The following is a 16,444-nucleotide window of genomic DNA, read 5'->3' as shown; positions in this document are numbered from 1 at the left end:
TCTTTTGTACAGAAAACTGATGCCTGTGCTTTGGAGCTGCAAAACTTGGAAAGCAAAGTAGCAAAACTGAGAGGCCATGGGGAAAGATTTCAGCTACCTATCACCTTAATCCTTGAAGCTTATAAATTAGAGGTAAGAGTACAGTACAGCTTCCATTTACTCAGCAAAGCTTGATTCTTCTAAGCAATAGATTTTTAATATTTTATAATATAAATATGTAAATTATATTTTTATATAAATGGTGAATCTATTATTAGTAAAATATTTATATTTATATGCCTATAAAGATACAAAAATGCATATTTTATGAATAAATATAGTATAAATATTTTATATTTTGAACTGTGTTTATGTTGTAGGATGTTTTGGATGACATGTGGGGGATTCTGAAAGCTAAGTACATGGAGCTGAACCCTCCTTCTGTCAGTGAGAGCCAATATGAGGATTTACTTAATGGATTTGCAGAGCTGGTAGCTATTGGCCGAGAGAAAATTGCCCAGGATCCAAAGCAGCTGACAAAAAGCAGAGCAGCCCTACAGTCTCACCTGAAAAATCACAAGGTATAAGATGCCTATCACAGCACTGTTAAGATCAGCATAGCAGGAGCACTGTTTTCTGTGGGTGGTTTCTCTCTGGTGGCATGGAAAAGTAAAATGAGCTCATAGTATAGGGGAGGCAATGGAGTAGGTGCAGAAAACAAATCATGTTCTGCAATAGTCCAAAATAGGTCCCACTAAAATAGGAAAGAGAGGTTATTATTACAGCTGCAGTGTTGATGATAAATTAAGATCAGGATTTCATCTTAGTGTTCTGATTCTACTTTGGCTTACCTCAGAACAAGCTGAAGTGTGAGTTACAAAGGAAAACAGACAGTCCAAATATACAGACATTGATTTACAAAAGCAAAAGAAAACTGAAAAAAATTTTTTCCCTGCCCTGGTTATCAAGTGTTACCAGGATACTTACACAGGTTATGCCTTGGGTATGGTCCTTATGTTAAATTCTTGTCCTAGTTATTAGTTCTTAGTGAAGATAATTGAGATTGAAGAGCCCTCAAAACTTTTTTTTTGTGTGGGAGAAAGTATTCTGTTGAGATTCAGACATTTCCTAAGAGTGCAGCTGAGCCATAACTAAATCAAGCAATTACTTTATAGTTATTCCAAGGTATTATTGTGCCTTACTTAGTACTAATGATAACACCCCTGGTACTTGGAGTCACCTCCCATCCAGATGAAACAAGTTGGATAGTGGCTGTCCAATGATAATTTTGTCATGCTAAAATATGAGTTTATTTATAGCTAAACTGTTTCTTCCATGGTATTCCTACAACATCTTGGTATTTCATATGAACTGAAGAGACAAGTGTAGATCTTTTTCTTTAGAAAAGAAAAAATGAAAATAGTCTATGCATGTCATCTGTGCCAGAGGAGGTTTGGACAGAGCATTGGGAAGTGTTTCTTTTCTGAGATGGTGGTCAAACACTGAAAGAGGCTTCCTAGAGTGGTGCCCCAAGACTGTTAGTGTTCAAGAATCATTTGGACAATAACCTAAACAACATGCTTTAACTTTTAGACAGCCCTGAGTTACCAGACAGTGGGACTGAATGACAGTTTTGGGTCCTTTTCAGCTGAAAATATTTTATTCTGTCACTGGTTCTTGACTGACAGTCACAGTTGGAAAAAACCTCTAAGATCACAGAGTCCATCCATCAGCTCAGAAAACTCCACCATGCCCAGTACAGCATCTCCTGAAGTGCCACACCTACATGCTCTTTGAATACCTCCAGAGATGGTGACTCCACCACCTCCCTGGGCAGCCTGTTCCAGTGTCTGACTACTCTTTTAGTAATGAAATTCTTCCTAGTGTCTCATCTAAATCTCCCCTGGTGCAGCTTCAGGCCATTCCTCTAGTCCTAGCATTATTTACTTTGAGAAGAGGCTAACATGCACCTCACTACCTTTCAGATGTCTGTAGAGAGTAATAAGGTCTCCCCTCAGCCTCCTCTTCTCCAAACTGAACCGTACCACTTCCCTCAGCCTCTTTTTATAGGGCTTGTTCTCTGTGAAATGATCAGTAACTTGGGGTGATGCAGACTTTGGGCAGAAAGCTCTGAATTCCGGCTATGAGAGATCCTGAAACTGGCTGCTCTTCTCAGTGAGTCTTCTCTTGTCTTCTCCATACACCTGCTGTGGGTAATCAAACTTTTATTTGTTTTTTTCAGGACTTTTTCCACAACCTCATAACTCACATGTCTTTCATGGAAACATTTTCCAAGAAAGTGACTCCCTCCATCCTACAAAAGAGAGAGGAATTCTGGAGAGAGCTGGTAAATGAAGTCAAGCTGCTGGAGCAGAAGGCCTGCCATTATGGTTTACACTTAGAGACTATGTTAAAGGTAATGAGTCAGAAGAAATCCAGAGTAAAGGCTGGAGGGAAGAAGGAGAATTGCATTTAGGGGAACCCTTTCTGTACCAGTGATTCTGTAGCTTGTGGTTGTCCTTTTCCTATCTCCATTGGATGGCAACAATCTGTTACTAGCTCTGTGTATATCACTCAACTGCCTTTTTCCTTGAAAACCTCTGAAAGTGGTGCAACATCTCTTTTAGGAATGGATGGAATTTGATGACAAATGCCTGGCTTTCAATAAGGAGTTGGAGGCCCTTACGTCTTTGTTGCCTTCTGTGAATTTGGTTGAAGAAACAGAAGAAAGATTAATGGAAAGGATTGCACTTCTACAGGTATTTATATGCCTGTCTCTTGGACTGGTTTTCTTTGTGGATATGTAGAGCTGATAATAAGATGAGTTAGAACATGAGGAGAAGCTGGCTTGCATGGTACAATTTTTTGTGTGCCCATGTCTGTGTGTGAATTCGTGCTAACATCTTCCATTTAAAAATACATTTTACATTTAAAAATAGCTGAGGATTGGGCTGCTAATTGCAGCCAGGGGCTACAGTTTCATCTGAGTGGGAGTAATGACTGTAGCTACTTTAGAATTTGATCTTCAAATGCAAACATCTGGGAGAACAGGCTACATGGATCCCAAGGACAGCAGGGGAGCCTTGGGGTTAGCACAGAGCCACTTCTCTACAATTCAGGGATGATTTTCATGCTGTCATGTAAAACTTGTGGAAGAGGACAATCAACACAGTGCTTTCAAATATCTGTAAAGATAGAAGGTAAACTACATGTTTACCAGCTGCTTCTAAAATCCTGAGCATTCAAAGTAAGATGGCCTAATTTCTGTCTGACTGAAAGAATAAAATTCCTTTTGTATAGAATGGCAAATAGGCTCCTGGCTTGTTCCCTGCTTCATCTGTGTTGTCAGAGCAACAGCTCTAATTTGAACATTGAGGTCAGTTGGAAACAATTTATTTTTAAACACATACAAATATATAAAAGCAACCTTTATGGTTGATTTATAAAACTAAAGAAGAACAGTGTTCAATAAATTCAGTGATATATCCTCAGTGCGCTGCGTTCCTCACAGGTTTGGCCTTTCTTAGTCTTCAGAGGACCTGAATTTCTATTATTTTGGAATGAGTAAGTTTTGGGTCTATATTGACTCCCATTTGATACTTAGATTTATAGATTATACAGGCAAAAAAGATTACTGTGATTTAATCTAGCCGACTGCATGAAACAGGTCACTGGACATTCCAAGAAAATCCCAAGATTCAGTAAAGTTTTTGAAATAACACTAGATATTTACAATTACAGTGGCCCTCTAGTGCTTTTGATGCTTGTCACACTGAGAAAGGAGACATGCAGTATTTGCAAAGCCAATTGTGAAATATTTGTGAATTTTTGTGAAATTGCTTGGTTTCCTTTGTGGGTTTTGTGTTTTGTTTCACTTTGGGTGTTTGGTTGTTTGTTTTTGTTTCCTTGTTTGTTTTCACTTTTTGGGTTTTGTTTTTAAGATTTGCTTGTTTGTTTGGTTTAACTACCTCTTTGCTCTTAAGTCTTTATTTGTCTTTAGAGATACCAGAAACAAAGTAGTGAGGCTTTAGAAGATGTTTTTGGGGTGAGTCCCAGCACTGGAGCTTCACAGTTTCAAGGACAGAGCAGAATAAAATTCTCTAGGGCTTAATTCCTGTATCCCTATTAGTAATAAATACTGTCCAAGTCCATCTGCCTGGAGAGAAGAGAAATACTTGCACATCACAAAATTGCTCCATTCTGCCTTCTCCCCAAGACATTGTTTTTTTCCTTTCTGTCACTGTGACCTTCCAGTGAAGGTAAAATTATGCTGGTTTTATTCACCCATCCAAACAAACCAGACCTCTCCTATGTCTTTTACCTAATGTCTTAATTTTTCACTCCTCATTCCTCCTTTCCACCATTATTCAATAATTATACCAGTATCTTCCTTCAGAACACTGGTGGTATTTTTTAAATAGGATGGAGCCACAGAGCCCTCTAAGGACAGGAAGGCAATAGGTTTCTGCTGGGGACAGTCAGATGTTTGGACAATGCAGCCAGAACTGATAGAGAGTGTGTGTCCGTAGCCTGAGGTTTACATGTGTCAAAAATGTCCCTCAAATCATAAGAGTAATTCTGGTAATGCATGAAATAATGTTGAGATCTGTCTTTATCTGTCCAGGGGAAACAAACAAACAAAAATAATCTGTGTTCCTTTTACATGTAATAAAATACAGATTTCTTCTCTTTGGAAAGTAAAACACATGACAGAGAAAATGTGAGGTTAAAATAAATTATAGGTGTTTCGCTAGCTGTGTTTTGGGGTTTTTTTAATATTGTTCTGCAAACTTCCCATTTTCTGATAGCAAATCAAAAGCAGTGTTGATGAAAAGCATGCCAGGCTGTACCAGATGGTGAAAGAAGGGAAAAAATTGCTGACTGCTGTGAGCTGTCCAGAAATAAGAAACCAGATTAAGAAGATGGAAGAGCAGTGGTTGTCCTTAACCAAAAAAGTTGGCCAGGAACTACACCGACTTCAGACATTGCTGAGACTTTTGGTCAGGTGGGTATAATTCAGAAGGCAATTAGATACATCAACTACAAATTAGTTTCTCACCTTCTACAGATGTATTTTATGAATTTGATAGTGAATTAGTAAATAGCATTACTCCTTTAATTTAAAAATGTGGAAAAAAAGAGCAGTGGTGATCAGAAAAGTGGTCCTTTATTACACAGATGAACTCTCATTGTGTGAACGAGTGCTTCACTTCCTGCTTACTTTTGTAGGAACAAAGTTTTGGTTTCTGTCAGTGCCTCCAGGTGAGAATGAGCTGCATTGTGTAGCAGTTTGTATGTTGGAAATGTTAATAGAAGCTCTCTGGTCATGCTGCCCTGAGTGTTTTGGCCTGTGAATGCAGGCAAGCCCTGAGTCCTGTGCAAAGCCATTATGCATCTGACTCTGCATGTACCCCCTCCACCTCACAAACATTCAAGACCTGGCTGGAATGTTGCCTCAGCTTCTGTTTCGAAGCTCTCTCCAAGGGGTGAAGGACCCAAGCATTGCTCAGTGCTTCCCCATGCCCAAACCATCTGTGAATGCAGTCCTGGAAACAGTTTGGGGACTTACAGCTCAGTCCACCAGCTGGTGAACCAAGCTCAGCTCTCCTTGCACACTGGGTCTGTTTGCTCCAAGCTCAGGCTGGTTGGACCCATGGGTAGAGCATATCAGTGTTTGTTGGTAGTTTCCCTTTCTGTGTATTCTGCACTGTATCTTGCAGTGTGTACAATCTCCCTTGGTGAGTTCTTTTCACCCACCTGAGCTTGTCCTGGCAACTGCTGTGTAGATACAGGAGGGTGTTTTCAGGGAGAGCAGACCAGCTGAAAAGAGATGATAGGAAGCCAATACGTCTTGTGTGTACCTACAGCAGACCTGCTGTGTGGAACATCAATCCATGGTCTACCCATCACAGAATGTTTAGCTTGGAAGAGACCTCCAAGATCATCCAGTCCAACATTTGATTAACACCACAGCGTGTTATGCAGGGTTGTGTAGCAGGATAGGTATCAGAATAGCACAGAGAGGAAGCCATCTTGGAGGATGAGAAATGTATCCCAAATTCAGCCAGACATGTATGATTGTGTATTTTGTTTTCTCTTTGTAGCTACAACAGAGACTCAGAGGAATTAATGAAATGGCTGGATTCTGCTGAGCAGAGGATGAAGTTTTGGAAGGAGCAGTCTCTGAGTGTGTCCCAAGATCTTCCTACCATCAGGGATAACATCAACAACTTGTGTGTAAGTCAGTTCTCCTTCCAGGTTTAGATAAGACATCGTGACTTGCAGTGAAAATCACCCTTTTGAGTAGTTTTATATTTGCCATGACCCAGAAGCTGCCTGTACAATATAGCACTGAATAGTTGTGTGCTTCAAAGCCACCCCATTATCTGTGTGGGGAACCATGAGGATGGGAGCCTAGCAAAGACCTTCTTTCGGGTTATGAGACCAGCTGGATTGCATAAATCAGAATGGAACCCTGTTGTAGTGAGGTCCCAGCTATAACACCTCACATCCCAGCCAGGAAGCCTTATGCACCTCCAGTGTCATAGTATGGTTTCTGTCTTGCTCCTGATGCTAGATTCAGCAGGTGAGCCAAGCTGATGGGGAACTTGCCAACTGAATCTGGAGTGTGGCTTAAGAAGCTGGAGGGAAGACAGCAAGGCTGTGAAGATAGTGAGCCTAACTCAGGGAAGAGAAACATGCTGAATTGCATTTCATGTCTTTGCCTGCCCCCTGGTGCTGTGCTACCCTTGCATGACCAGCCAGGAGGTTCAGTGTCAGTGTGAGACCTGACAGAAGGAATCTTGCACAGTGGGAAAGCAAAGCATCATGAATGTTGGATCTGTAGGTGTGAGCTGCCCAGAAGCTGAAGTACTCGAGTTGCTTCCTGGAACTCTGTGTGAAGTGGGAATGGGAATATTCACAGTGCCTGTGGAGCAAGGTGGTGCTTAGTATAGTGTGAAGCTGGGCACAAAAATGATTTACTTGCTGCCAGAACATGTTGAGTTTTGGTTTTCTGAACTTTACAAACTTGCTACAATCCGTTTGTTGAGGCAGTTCATCCTGTGACTGAAAGTCTGTTTTGTCTTCTTTATTAACGTAGATATATATTTACTCTCTCTTAAATTTCTCCCATGCACCTCAGTCATTCTCTAAAGAAGTTGATGAAAAATCTTCCCTGAAGTCATCTGTGGTGAGCACTGCCAACCAGCTCTTTCACTTGAAGCAAGCTGATACTGCAGCACTTAGGTCATCTTTGGCAAAGTTCGAGCAAAAATGGGGAGAACTGATCATACAGCTCCCAGCCACCCAGGAAAAGCTCCACCAGGTGAGGAGAAACTCTGCTGCTATCTCTTAGTTTGAGATAAATAATTACTTTAAAATGCTACTAGGATTCATCTGGCTGCTCCATATACCGGCTCCCAAACACCTCCTTCTAAATTATGCATCTGTTTTGCTTTCAGAATATCTCCAGTATTATACTCCAGTTTAGTTATTGCAGTGTTCATTCTGGGCTGTTTTGCACATAGTATTATCTTTACAGTTTCATATGGAAGTCTGATACAATCATAAAGAGTTTTATTTCAGATTTCTGAATTTCTCAAACTTTTATTAATTTATGTCATAAGCACCACTGGAGCACAGGGCTCAGTTTCAATTTTATACCCTGTTAATTGCAGTTATAGCTTCCTGAGCCTTTCTGAAAATACAGATGGCATCTTCCTTGGTATTTCTAACAAGCAGAGTGTAGAGGATTCAGTATATGCTTTACCCCCAGCTTCAGATGGAAAAGCTTTCATCACGGGAGGCCATTTCTGAGCTAATGACCTGGCTGGACCATGTGGAACAACAGGAGGGACATGAGGAGCCAATAAATTCCCAACGTAGTGCTGCCCAAGTCAGAAGCCTCCTTCAGAAGTACAAGGTAATGGGGAGCTCTAAGTCCTGGCCTTCTGCAAGGTGTTTGGCTGTAGCAAGAATGGAAACAGCCTCCAGGCAGTGTCATGTCATTTCCCTTGCTCTTAGGAGGGCTCCTCAAACAGTCTCAAAGGTGTCATAATATCTTCCTTCTTATAAAAACCTTTTGCTTCCATGCTGCACAAACACTGCCTGCCCTGCAATACAGCTACTGCCTGCTGTGCTATAATCTCCTTTTCCTCATGCTGTCCCATCTGTCTCACTTGTTCTCTCTGGCTTATATCGCTCTGTGTTACAGTCTGCCATTTCAGCAAGGAATACCTTGTAATTTTTAACTCCATAGCCAAGTTCCACTTAACTAGAGAGCAGGGCTTTTGAATATTATGTTTCACCAAAAGAGAGAGCCTGCTAGGAAAGAGGGACAAGAAGAACATCCCTGCAGAGAGACAGGCTGCAGCAGACTCGTGGCTCTGTTCAGATGCTGAAGCACCAATGGCAGAGGCTGATTGCCCCAATCACAGGAAGGATTCTACCATGCTTGTGCCTCCATAGATGCCAGGGAGCCCAACCTCAGGGCATGAATCCCTACATGTAGAGCCATATTGACAGCTTTCAGTCTGCAGTTCTCAGTTCCTATGCTGCACATAAGGCAACTCTCAGTGTAAGAATTTATTTCACAGTGCCTTTCTGCAGCAGATAAATAACATTTTGGTCTGTATCACTTGGATTTGGAAGTTGGAATGTGTAGGGGAGTTTTCAACATTTTGGATATTTAGAGATCAGTTTGTGTGTGTGCCTTCTGCACTTGTCAGCAATGGGGGAATGTGTATGCTAAGAGGGCTGGGATGCGAGTCAAGAATTCCTACAGGGCAGCTGCTATGGCTTCACTGTGTCTCCTGTGGTATTCCCTGGGTTTTTTTTTTTCTGCATATAACTAGATACAATGAAGAGTCTTTTCCTCCCCTTTTCTCCTAAGACCTGAAGTTTGGAAGCATTCCCTTACGTTATTCTCACTTTGAGTGTAGTTTCTCACTCCTTTGAGTGCTGAAGGAGCCTTTTTCTTCTCAGATACTCTGTTATTCTATTCTGATACTCCAGTAGATTGCCAGATGTTTTGATAAAGATGCACAAGCTCTTGTCTGCACTTATATGTGAGTCACAGAAAGGCCTTGGTCTTAGCCCAGTTTGAGTCCATGGCAGTGGGATGGTATTGAACACTGGGTAAAGTGTTAGATCTGGTACTCCTTTTTTTTTTTCCCTCTTACCCTGAGCTATCCACAGAATAATTGTGATTTTCTGCAAAAGCTTCAGGAAATGGAAATAGCTACACAAATACAGAATGGTAAAAATTGAGAATTATTCCTACAGCCAGGTCTCATTCAGTAAAATGTTTTAGACCATTGTCTGGAGTAAGCCACATATATCCTATAACTGATAACTTAAAACTGCCAAGCTCACTATTTTACATTTTTCTTCTCTCATTTTTTTTCCCCCTCCAGGAATATATGATGGAAATGAACTTTAAACAGTGGATGGTAGATTTTGTTAACCAGTCACTCTTGCAGATGAGCACTTGTGATGTGGAAAGCAAGCGGTACGAAAGGACAGAATTTGCTGAGTGTCTGGGGGAGATGAACCTGCGGTGGCACAGGCTGCAGGCATCTCTGAACAGAAAGGTTTGAGTTCTCTTTGCTTTCTCTCTCACAGCTCAGTGTTCAGGGTACTGTCTGCAGGGGAGCCTGTTAGTGAAGCTTTGAGGTGCTGTGAAGGTTGGGGCAGTGGAAGAAAACCCTGGATGCTTTGTAGAGAGGAGAGGTACTACACTAGTTGGCACAAACAGCCAGGCCCAGCACCAAAAAAAGCAAGCAAGCAAGCACTCTACATGCCATATGATGGGAATGAGAAATAGAGATATATTAAGTTACCACCTGTTTTATTGTTGTAGCAGTTGGATTTACAAAAAAAAATAAAAAATAAAAATTACAAAGTAGTGTTAACAGCCATATTCAGATGGGGACACAGAATCACAGAATGATTTGGGTTGAAAGTGACCTTTAAAGGCCAGCTGGTCCAACCACCCTGCAGTGAACAGGGACATCTTCAACTAGATCAGGTTGCTCAGAGCCTTATCCAGCCTGACTTTGAATGTGTATAGGGTTGGGGCTTCTACCACCTCTCTGAGTTTCCAGTGTTTCACCACCCTTACTGTAAAAAATTTCTTCTTTATACCTTGTCTAAATCTACCCCTTGACCCATTACAACATGCCCTGATAAAAAGTTTGTCCTTATCATTCTTATAAGCCCCCTTTAAGCACTGAAACTTTTCAGTAAGGTATCCATATGACCCTGCTGGAAAAGGCACAACAGGGATGGGTTCTCAGTCCTGCTCCAGGCCTCCGGGGTCACTTGAAGTGGCTTACTCTGTGTCCTCCCTCTACAATAATTAAATATGCTTTCCCAATGGAGTGCTTTGAAGCTCAGAAGCTGATAAACAAATTACCCATTTTGAGTAAGTATACCACCACATCTATGTTTCTCAGTAGAAAATCTCTTTCAGGCAGTTCCTCAGAATTACTTGATCCTAGTGAGGCTAGAAATAATCCATGCATCCAGAGTTAGATGCTGCTGCTTGTATGCCCCAGTGCTCAGAAAAGCTGGTGTGGCTCATGATATGGAGAAGACCAAAGGAAGGTTAGCATCCCAAAATGCAAACATGAGGCTGCTGGAACAAATCCCTCTACCAGTACATACATTTTTTATCTCCGTTTCTCCCCCAAATTTACAGGGCTTTGGGAGAAGCGATCCTCATGGAATTGAGGTGCAAAGACCACTGATTAAGAAGAAAATTCCCAACCTTCTCTGACACAGAAACACTTCCAGAAACAGTTTCACAGGAAAAAATCAGTTCCTGCACAATAGAAATCTAATTTTTGTGGAGGAAATAAACTTACCTCCTCTAAGCATTTTTTAAAAACTTCATTCTAAGATTTAATGGATTCTCAGAGCCAGGACTGAACACATGAGACTTGACGTCCTTTGATTATTGGTAACTTTGTTGGTAGGTTTTAGGGAGAATGAGCTTTTCATACTTGATATCAATGAGCCCACATAGCCCATGGTCCTCCAACTTGTCAGGTCCACAGCCTGCTAGCTCCAGAACTGACACTGCTTTGTTTACTTGCCAGAGAAAAAGTCAGACCCTAACAAGCCAGTAACTTCTTAGCTTTTACTTTCAAAATGTTTTCTCTAAATAGTATTTTCAGTGTCACTATTGTAATCTGAACTTCTGTCACGAAAGGGGGAGCCTCTTACTAGATGTAAGTAAGTTAAAATATTTCTGTAACTTTCAGATACAAGACCTGCAACACATTTTGGAGGATATTACTGAAAATGAGAACAAAGCACAGACTCTGCGTAACTGGCTGGAAGCTCAGAGTGATCGACTGAGATCTTTACAAACCCCAGCAAGTCTGATCTCTGCACAGAACACATTAGATGATTGCAAGGTAAAAGCACTGTATGTGTGATACTATTGTAAAAAACATACTTAGCACTTCGCTGAGCCCAGATGAAATATCTGCACAGATTTTAACAGAAAAAATCTAAAGGCAGTTGCCATTTCCTAGAAGACTACAATGTAGTTTTAATTAAAGCATGTTAGGTTTGGGTGAGAGCCAGATCCACTTTTAGTATGAATTGCTATTTAATGTTTTCTTCCCCTAATTGAAGATGCATCTGCTGTTGTTCCATGGTATTTGGAGTGCTGTGCAGCAATATTGTACATCTTATTGTGAGATGCTTCCAGAAGAAATAGTTTTCAGTTCAGCACGGCCATGGCAAATGCTATCAATTACATTAGTTTGAAGAGCTCTGTGGTGGAAGTGTTGTGGAAACTACACAGTCCCATTTGGGAAAATAGCAGCTCCTGCCTGATAATGTAGTCTCTCTGTACCAGCCTCAATAATCTGGGTGTCCCTGGTTTTTGTTTGTTTTTTCTAGGCATCATCTCCCTCAAAATTAGTACAGGTGCAGCCAGCTAGTAATTATTGGTTCCTACTATTCTGATTCAGTGCATTGTTCCCTCTTTATATTTTAACATGGAATATTTGTTCTTTCATTGCCATGGTTACGTGTCTCTCTCCTGTAGTAAGCTGCTTTTATTGCCTAGAGTGGTCTATTACACACTGAGTTACTTGTCTCTCAGAAGCCCCCTGAAATGTATTGAGGGGCCAGGATAGGAGAAAGGCATGGGGTATTTTTGACTAAAACACTATCCTGCTCATCACAGTGAGGTACAGTGCTAGGATGCAGGCAGCTGAAATGTTTCATTAAAAATTCATTTGCTCAATGAAAATGAGGTCTAAATTTGAAGGTGTTTTGGAGATACTAAGTGGTGGTGGAGGAAAGGTCATGGCTCTAAGTGTAGCATCATAGGAAAAAGTTACAGCCCACCGTGCATGTGGATATTTATTCATGTTGTGAAGAACTTGAGGAGTTTTCCCCAGCACATCAAGACTGGTTTAAAATCTTGCTGACTGTGCTTGGAAGGGGGGGAATTATTCTCCCAAGCGTCTCCATTCATTTCAATGGGGTTTCTCCTACAGGAGAAAAACTCTGACTAAGAGGACAAGCTGAAAATAACTTTTGAGAAGTTGTTAGGATGTCAGGGACCCCTCCTATTTCAAAAATGGTTCCTATCATACCTTTGTCTGCTGGAGCAGAGGAGGGCCTGAATGCTAACCTGGCCAAGGTAAAGTTCAGCTCTGTTAGCAGAAAAATTTTTGCATCTGCCAAGATACAAAGAGACCTGCATGGTGGCTGAGGAATTAGCTCCTGATTATTTCCTTCCCAAGCATGATGTCCAGTGGTCATGATGACATTGAATGGACTGACTCTAGCTCTACCTGCAGGAGACTGTCTAAATCAGCCACTGTCACTTTTAGTTCCTGTAGAGAAGCTGTTTTGTATCAGAGTTGAAATGGTTGTGATGTTTTATGGCTGAAAAATTACACAGAATGAATTGGTTTCAAAGGTGGAATGTTTATGTAGACTCCTCGCACAGAGTTTTTTTCTCATTGAAAGACCTAATGTATCTTCCTCTGTTGTTTTTTGTTTTGTTTTTGTTTTCATTTAGGAGCTTGAAAATCAACTCACAACTAAATCCAAAACTCTTGATGAGCTCAAACAGAGCTTGGCTTTGAGTGGTAGTGCAGAACAAACCCCAGAAGCTCTGTCTCTCGGGATAGCTGAGCTGTGTGGAATGGTGGACGGTGCTGTAAGCCAGGTGAAAGCTTTTTTAGTGTTCAGATTTCCTCCACTACATGTTCTTACCACCACTGTTCTTATCTTCTTCATGGCTTGGCAGGAGCTGGTGCAAAAAAAGATGAAAAGTATTGCTTAGTCTTAATCTTAACTTTCTTAAAAACTTCCTTTCAAGTCTCTACCATAATGCAAACCAATCTATTTTCAAGGTTGAGAGAGGTACAGACCCCCATCTGCAGTTTAAGAAAATAAAGAAATAGCACTGCTATATTTCTGTCAGGTTGAAGAAAGAAATCTTAAGCTCTCTCACTCAGTCTGCTTCTCTGTCATACCCTGTCGTACACTGGTGCCTCCTCTTGCCATTATTTCACTGCCAACTACTGCCATGATTTCCATCTCCCAACTAATTTGTCCACACACCTAGGTGGCTTTCGCAGTCTTCAAGTCCTGTGTAACTCCCAGTTGCTTCAAGGAGACTCTGGCAGATTGGTTTCCCATGCAAATTGACTCCCCAGCAGTTTGCATTTATAGTTATATTATCTTTATACTTGGAACCAATCTTTTTTATCCAGATGTAATTGATAGGTGCAGAACAATAATGAATTGAAATGTGTGATAACAAATAACCATGTACCATTGAGGAATATGTGATGCAGTGATTGTGTTTCTAGTTAAGATTCCCTTACACTTTCTTTTAGAAAAGCCTTGTTTTTGTTCCTCAAAAACTTTGTGAAACCATTTTGCTAGAACTCTTCCACATGATCTCTCAGTCCAGGATAGGTCTACTGCTTCTTTTTTTAGGTTTCAGAAGAAATGATGTAGAAATATCTGTACCAAGACAGCAGAGAAATGTTTGTGTGTGTACATGATAGAATTTTTCCTTCCACTGTAGAGCTGGGGATAGAAATTGGCAGAACTGACAGCCTAGTACTTTTTCATTCTTATAGTCAGCATGGGTCACTTTAATTTTAGAATTTATGCAACTGAAGTATCAAACTTACAAACTGTGGAATGTCCTTACAGCCTAGTTCTCTGCATGTGCAATGAAACACTGAATGCAGTTTTCTTCCCAAAGGCAACTGCTCTCAGCAGAGTCAGGCTGTGATTTCAAATATAGGTCTAGGGAGATATGATACCTTGATTGTGTTGTATTTTCTGTAGCTTCATCTCAAGACAGTGAGTCTGTGTCCCAGAGACATTTCATGAATTTCCATCTTCCTTGTGTGGGCAGTAATTAGCTACAGGCTACAAAAAGCAATTAGATTCCTCCCACCTATACCATGATTCAGATGAGAATAGAGATGATTAATCCATCTATTCCTGCATGCCTGGAACCAGGATGCTAGAATACAATGATCCACGCTGTCTGTTTAGCATGTGCTATGGTGTAGAAAAGTTCATCTTCTACTGTGTGGATGCACAGTCAGAACTGAGATCTGGCATCTGCCTTTGCCAGGTCCCATGCAGACATACTTGTTTGCTGGCCTGGTTTTCATGCTTTTCTCAAGGCATCTGATCTTGGCCTGACTGAAAATAGGTAGTGAGCTAGATTAATGTTTTGTCTAACCCAGGAAATGCAGTAGTTACTGGATGCAGAGGAATAAAAATGACAAAAAAATCCCTATGGGTTGGAGTTTGCAAAGTTTAGGAGTATGTGGCAAATGGAAACTATGTGTGCCCCAGTGTAGATGAAACAACTGTAATAATGAAAAAGATATAGAAAACAAAAAAGATATCCATCATTTACTTTTACAAGAGAATCCTGAAGTTCCTAGGCTGTGGTTCAGATGTGCCTGCATTGTTAGGGCACAATGGCAAAAGGGAGATTATAGCTCACCACAGTATTGTAGTAGCATCATCTTCCATACACAACAAAACAATTTCTGTTCAAATTTTCATGCAAGGGAAACTGTATCAAACTATTTGTCTCCTAAGAAGATTAAGAATCTCAGCTTCCTCCCATTTCAAGTTTATTTTGTAAGGAAGGAGGAAGCTGTTCATTATTTCAGTACTTCTTACTTTTGAGGGGGTTATGCAATTGTGGCTGACAGAATGGTGCTCCCTTAACTCTGGATAAATTTTTATCTCCAGAAAATTTGTATATTTCACTGTAAATACTGTTTACTGCTTGTTTCAAAGCCTGCACTGTCCCTTACCATGTAAGAAAATACTCAAACTTGTGAAATTCTTGTGGATTGTCAAGGACTGAGCATTTGGGTTTGTAAGTCAGTTTAAAGCGATTAATGTGTCAAGACTACCTGTCTGAAATAGTAACAACAATGGTTTCTTTGCAGGTTGCCCAGTTAAAGACCTCAATGCAGTCAATACTGGAGCAATGGAAAGTATATGATGAAGCTTATGAAGAAGTCAGCCTGATGACAACAAGAAATTTGTACTGCATAGAGCAGTGCAAACCTTCTGTGGTGTCACTGGAAGCTTTGAAAAAACAGATCAAAACTCTTCAGGTAAATCTACTTAAGTTTTCCTATTTCTACACTTCCTTCTGTGCCTTAAACAAAAAACAAACTCCACTGGAAAAAGGACATGCAAAATTATCTGAGAAACTTCCTTTATTGTAGTGCCAGTGAAATCAGTGATATGTATAGGCATATTTAGTATTGTTTTTTTACCTACAGAGGCACTGAGGACTGTTTTTAGATTCTGAACTTTATTTAGCACGTAAGTTCAACTTTAGTACAATTTAGGTACCAAGGTTCAAGAAAGAAGTACAGGTCAGCTGCTAACATGTCTGTCTCACATTAGGCTAGCAGAATCTTCATTTAGGGTTGCAGAAATCTCTTGACATTTTAGGCTTCTGCACTTGCTGGAAGGCATCCCCATATGAAGCACCAAGTCCTCACGCTCCCAGACGGACACTTGCACTCCATGACCACCCCTCATGTTAATGTCTGTCTGCTCAGTCCATGTCTAATGCACATGGACAGCAGGAAGTTTTGGCAAAGGAAAACCTAATGCCATTGCTGTATGTGTTTGCCTAAAGCTTACTCACCATTCAGGAGAGAAACGTTGGTTTTCAGCTCATTGGTCAAAAGGAATTTTGCCTCTTGGCTTGCACTTCCCAGGGAAATGCCCTGCCACAAGGCTGTAGCATAACCTGGAAGGAGATGCCTGTGCATCAGTGCTGGGGCTTAGTGTAGAAATGAAGGGGACTGGGGAGGAAATTGGGGAGGGAACCATGGCTCTAGGTATGTGATGTGAATGCTACCTTTGGCGTAGTGTGTCCCAGCCACTGTGCCAGTGACCACTGACACATGGTGCATTAAAG

The 16,444-nt window shown here is 40.9% G+C and overlaps 1 protein-coding gene across 1 annotated transcript in view; it reads left to right on the top strand.

Annotated features, from left to right (window-relative positions):
* The window catches only part of LOC103535033 (nesprin-2), a 177,863-nt gene that overhangs the window by 116,059 nt on the left and 45,360 nt on the right, over positions 1 to 16,444 (top strand). The window contains exons 77-88 of the mRNA XM_030452086.1: positions 13 to 132; positions 360 to 560; positions 2,222 to 2,395; positions 2,607 to 2,738; positions 4,788 to 4,984; positions 6,084 to 6,216; positions 7,124 to 7,306; positions 7,757 to 7,903; positions 9,396 to 9,572; positions 11,247 to 11,402; positions 13,031 to 13,180; positions 15,453 to 15,623. Of these exons, the coding sequence (XP_030307946.1) occupies positions 13 to 132; positions 360 to 560; positions 2,222 to 2,395; positions 2,607 to 2,738; positions 4,788 to 4,984; positions 6,084 to 6,216; positions 7,124 to 7,306; positions 7,757 to 7,903; positions 9,396 to 9,572; positions 11,247 to 11,402; positions 13,031 to 13,180; positions 15,453 to 15,623 (1,941 nt within the window). The remainder of the gene's footprint in view (positions 1 to 12; positions 133 to 359; positions 561 to 2,221; positions 2,396 to 2,606; positions 2,739 to 4,787; positions 4,985 to 6,083; positions 6,217 to 7,123; positions 7,307 to 7,756; positions 7,904 to 9,395; positions 9,573 to 11,246; positions 11,403 to 13,030; positions 13,181 to 15,452; positions 15,624 to 16,444) is intronic.

The sequence above is a fragment of the Calypte anna genome, chromosome 5A (assembly GCF_003957555.1).
Source record: "Calypte anna isolate BGI_N300 chromosome 5A, bCalAnn1_v1.p, whole genome shotgun sequence".
Taxonomy (NCBI): Eukaryota; Metazoa; Chordata; class Aves; order Apodiformes; family Trochilidae; genus Calypte; species Calypte anna.
This window is presented reverse-complemented; position numbering and strand designations above follow the sequence as displayed.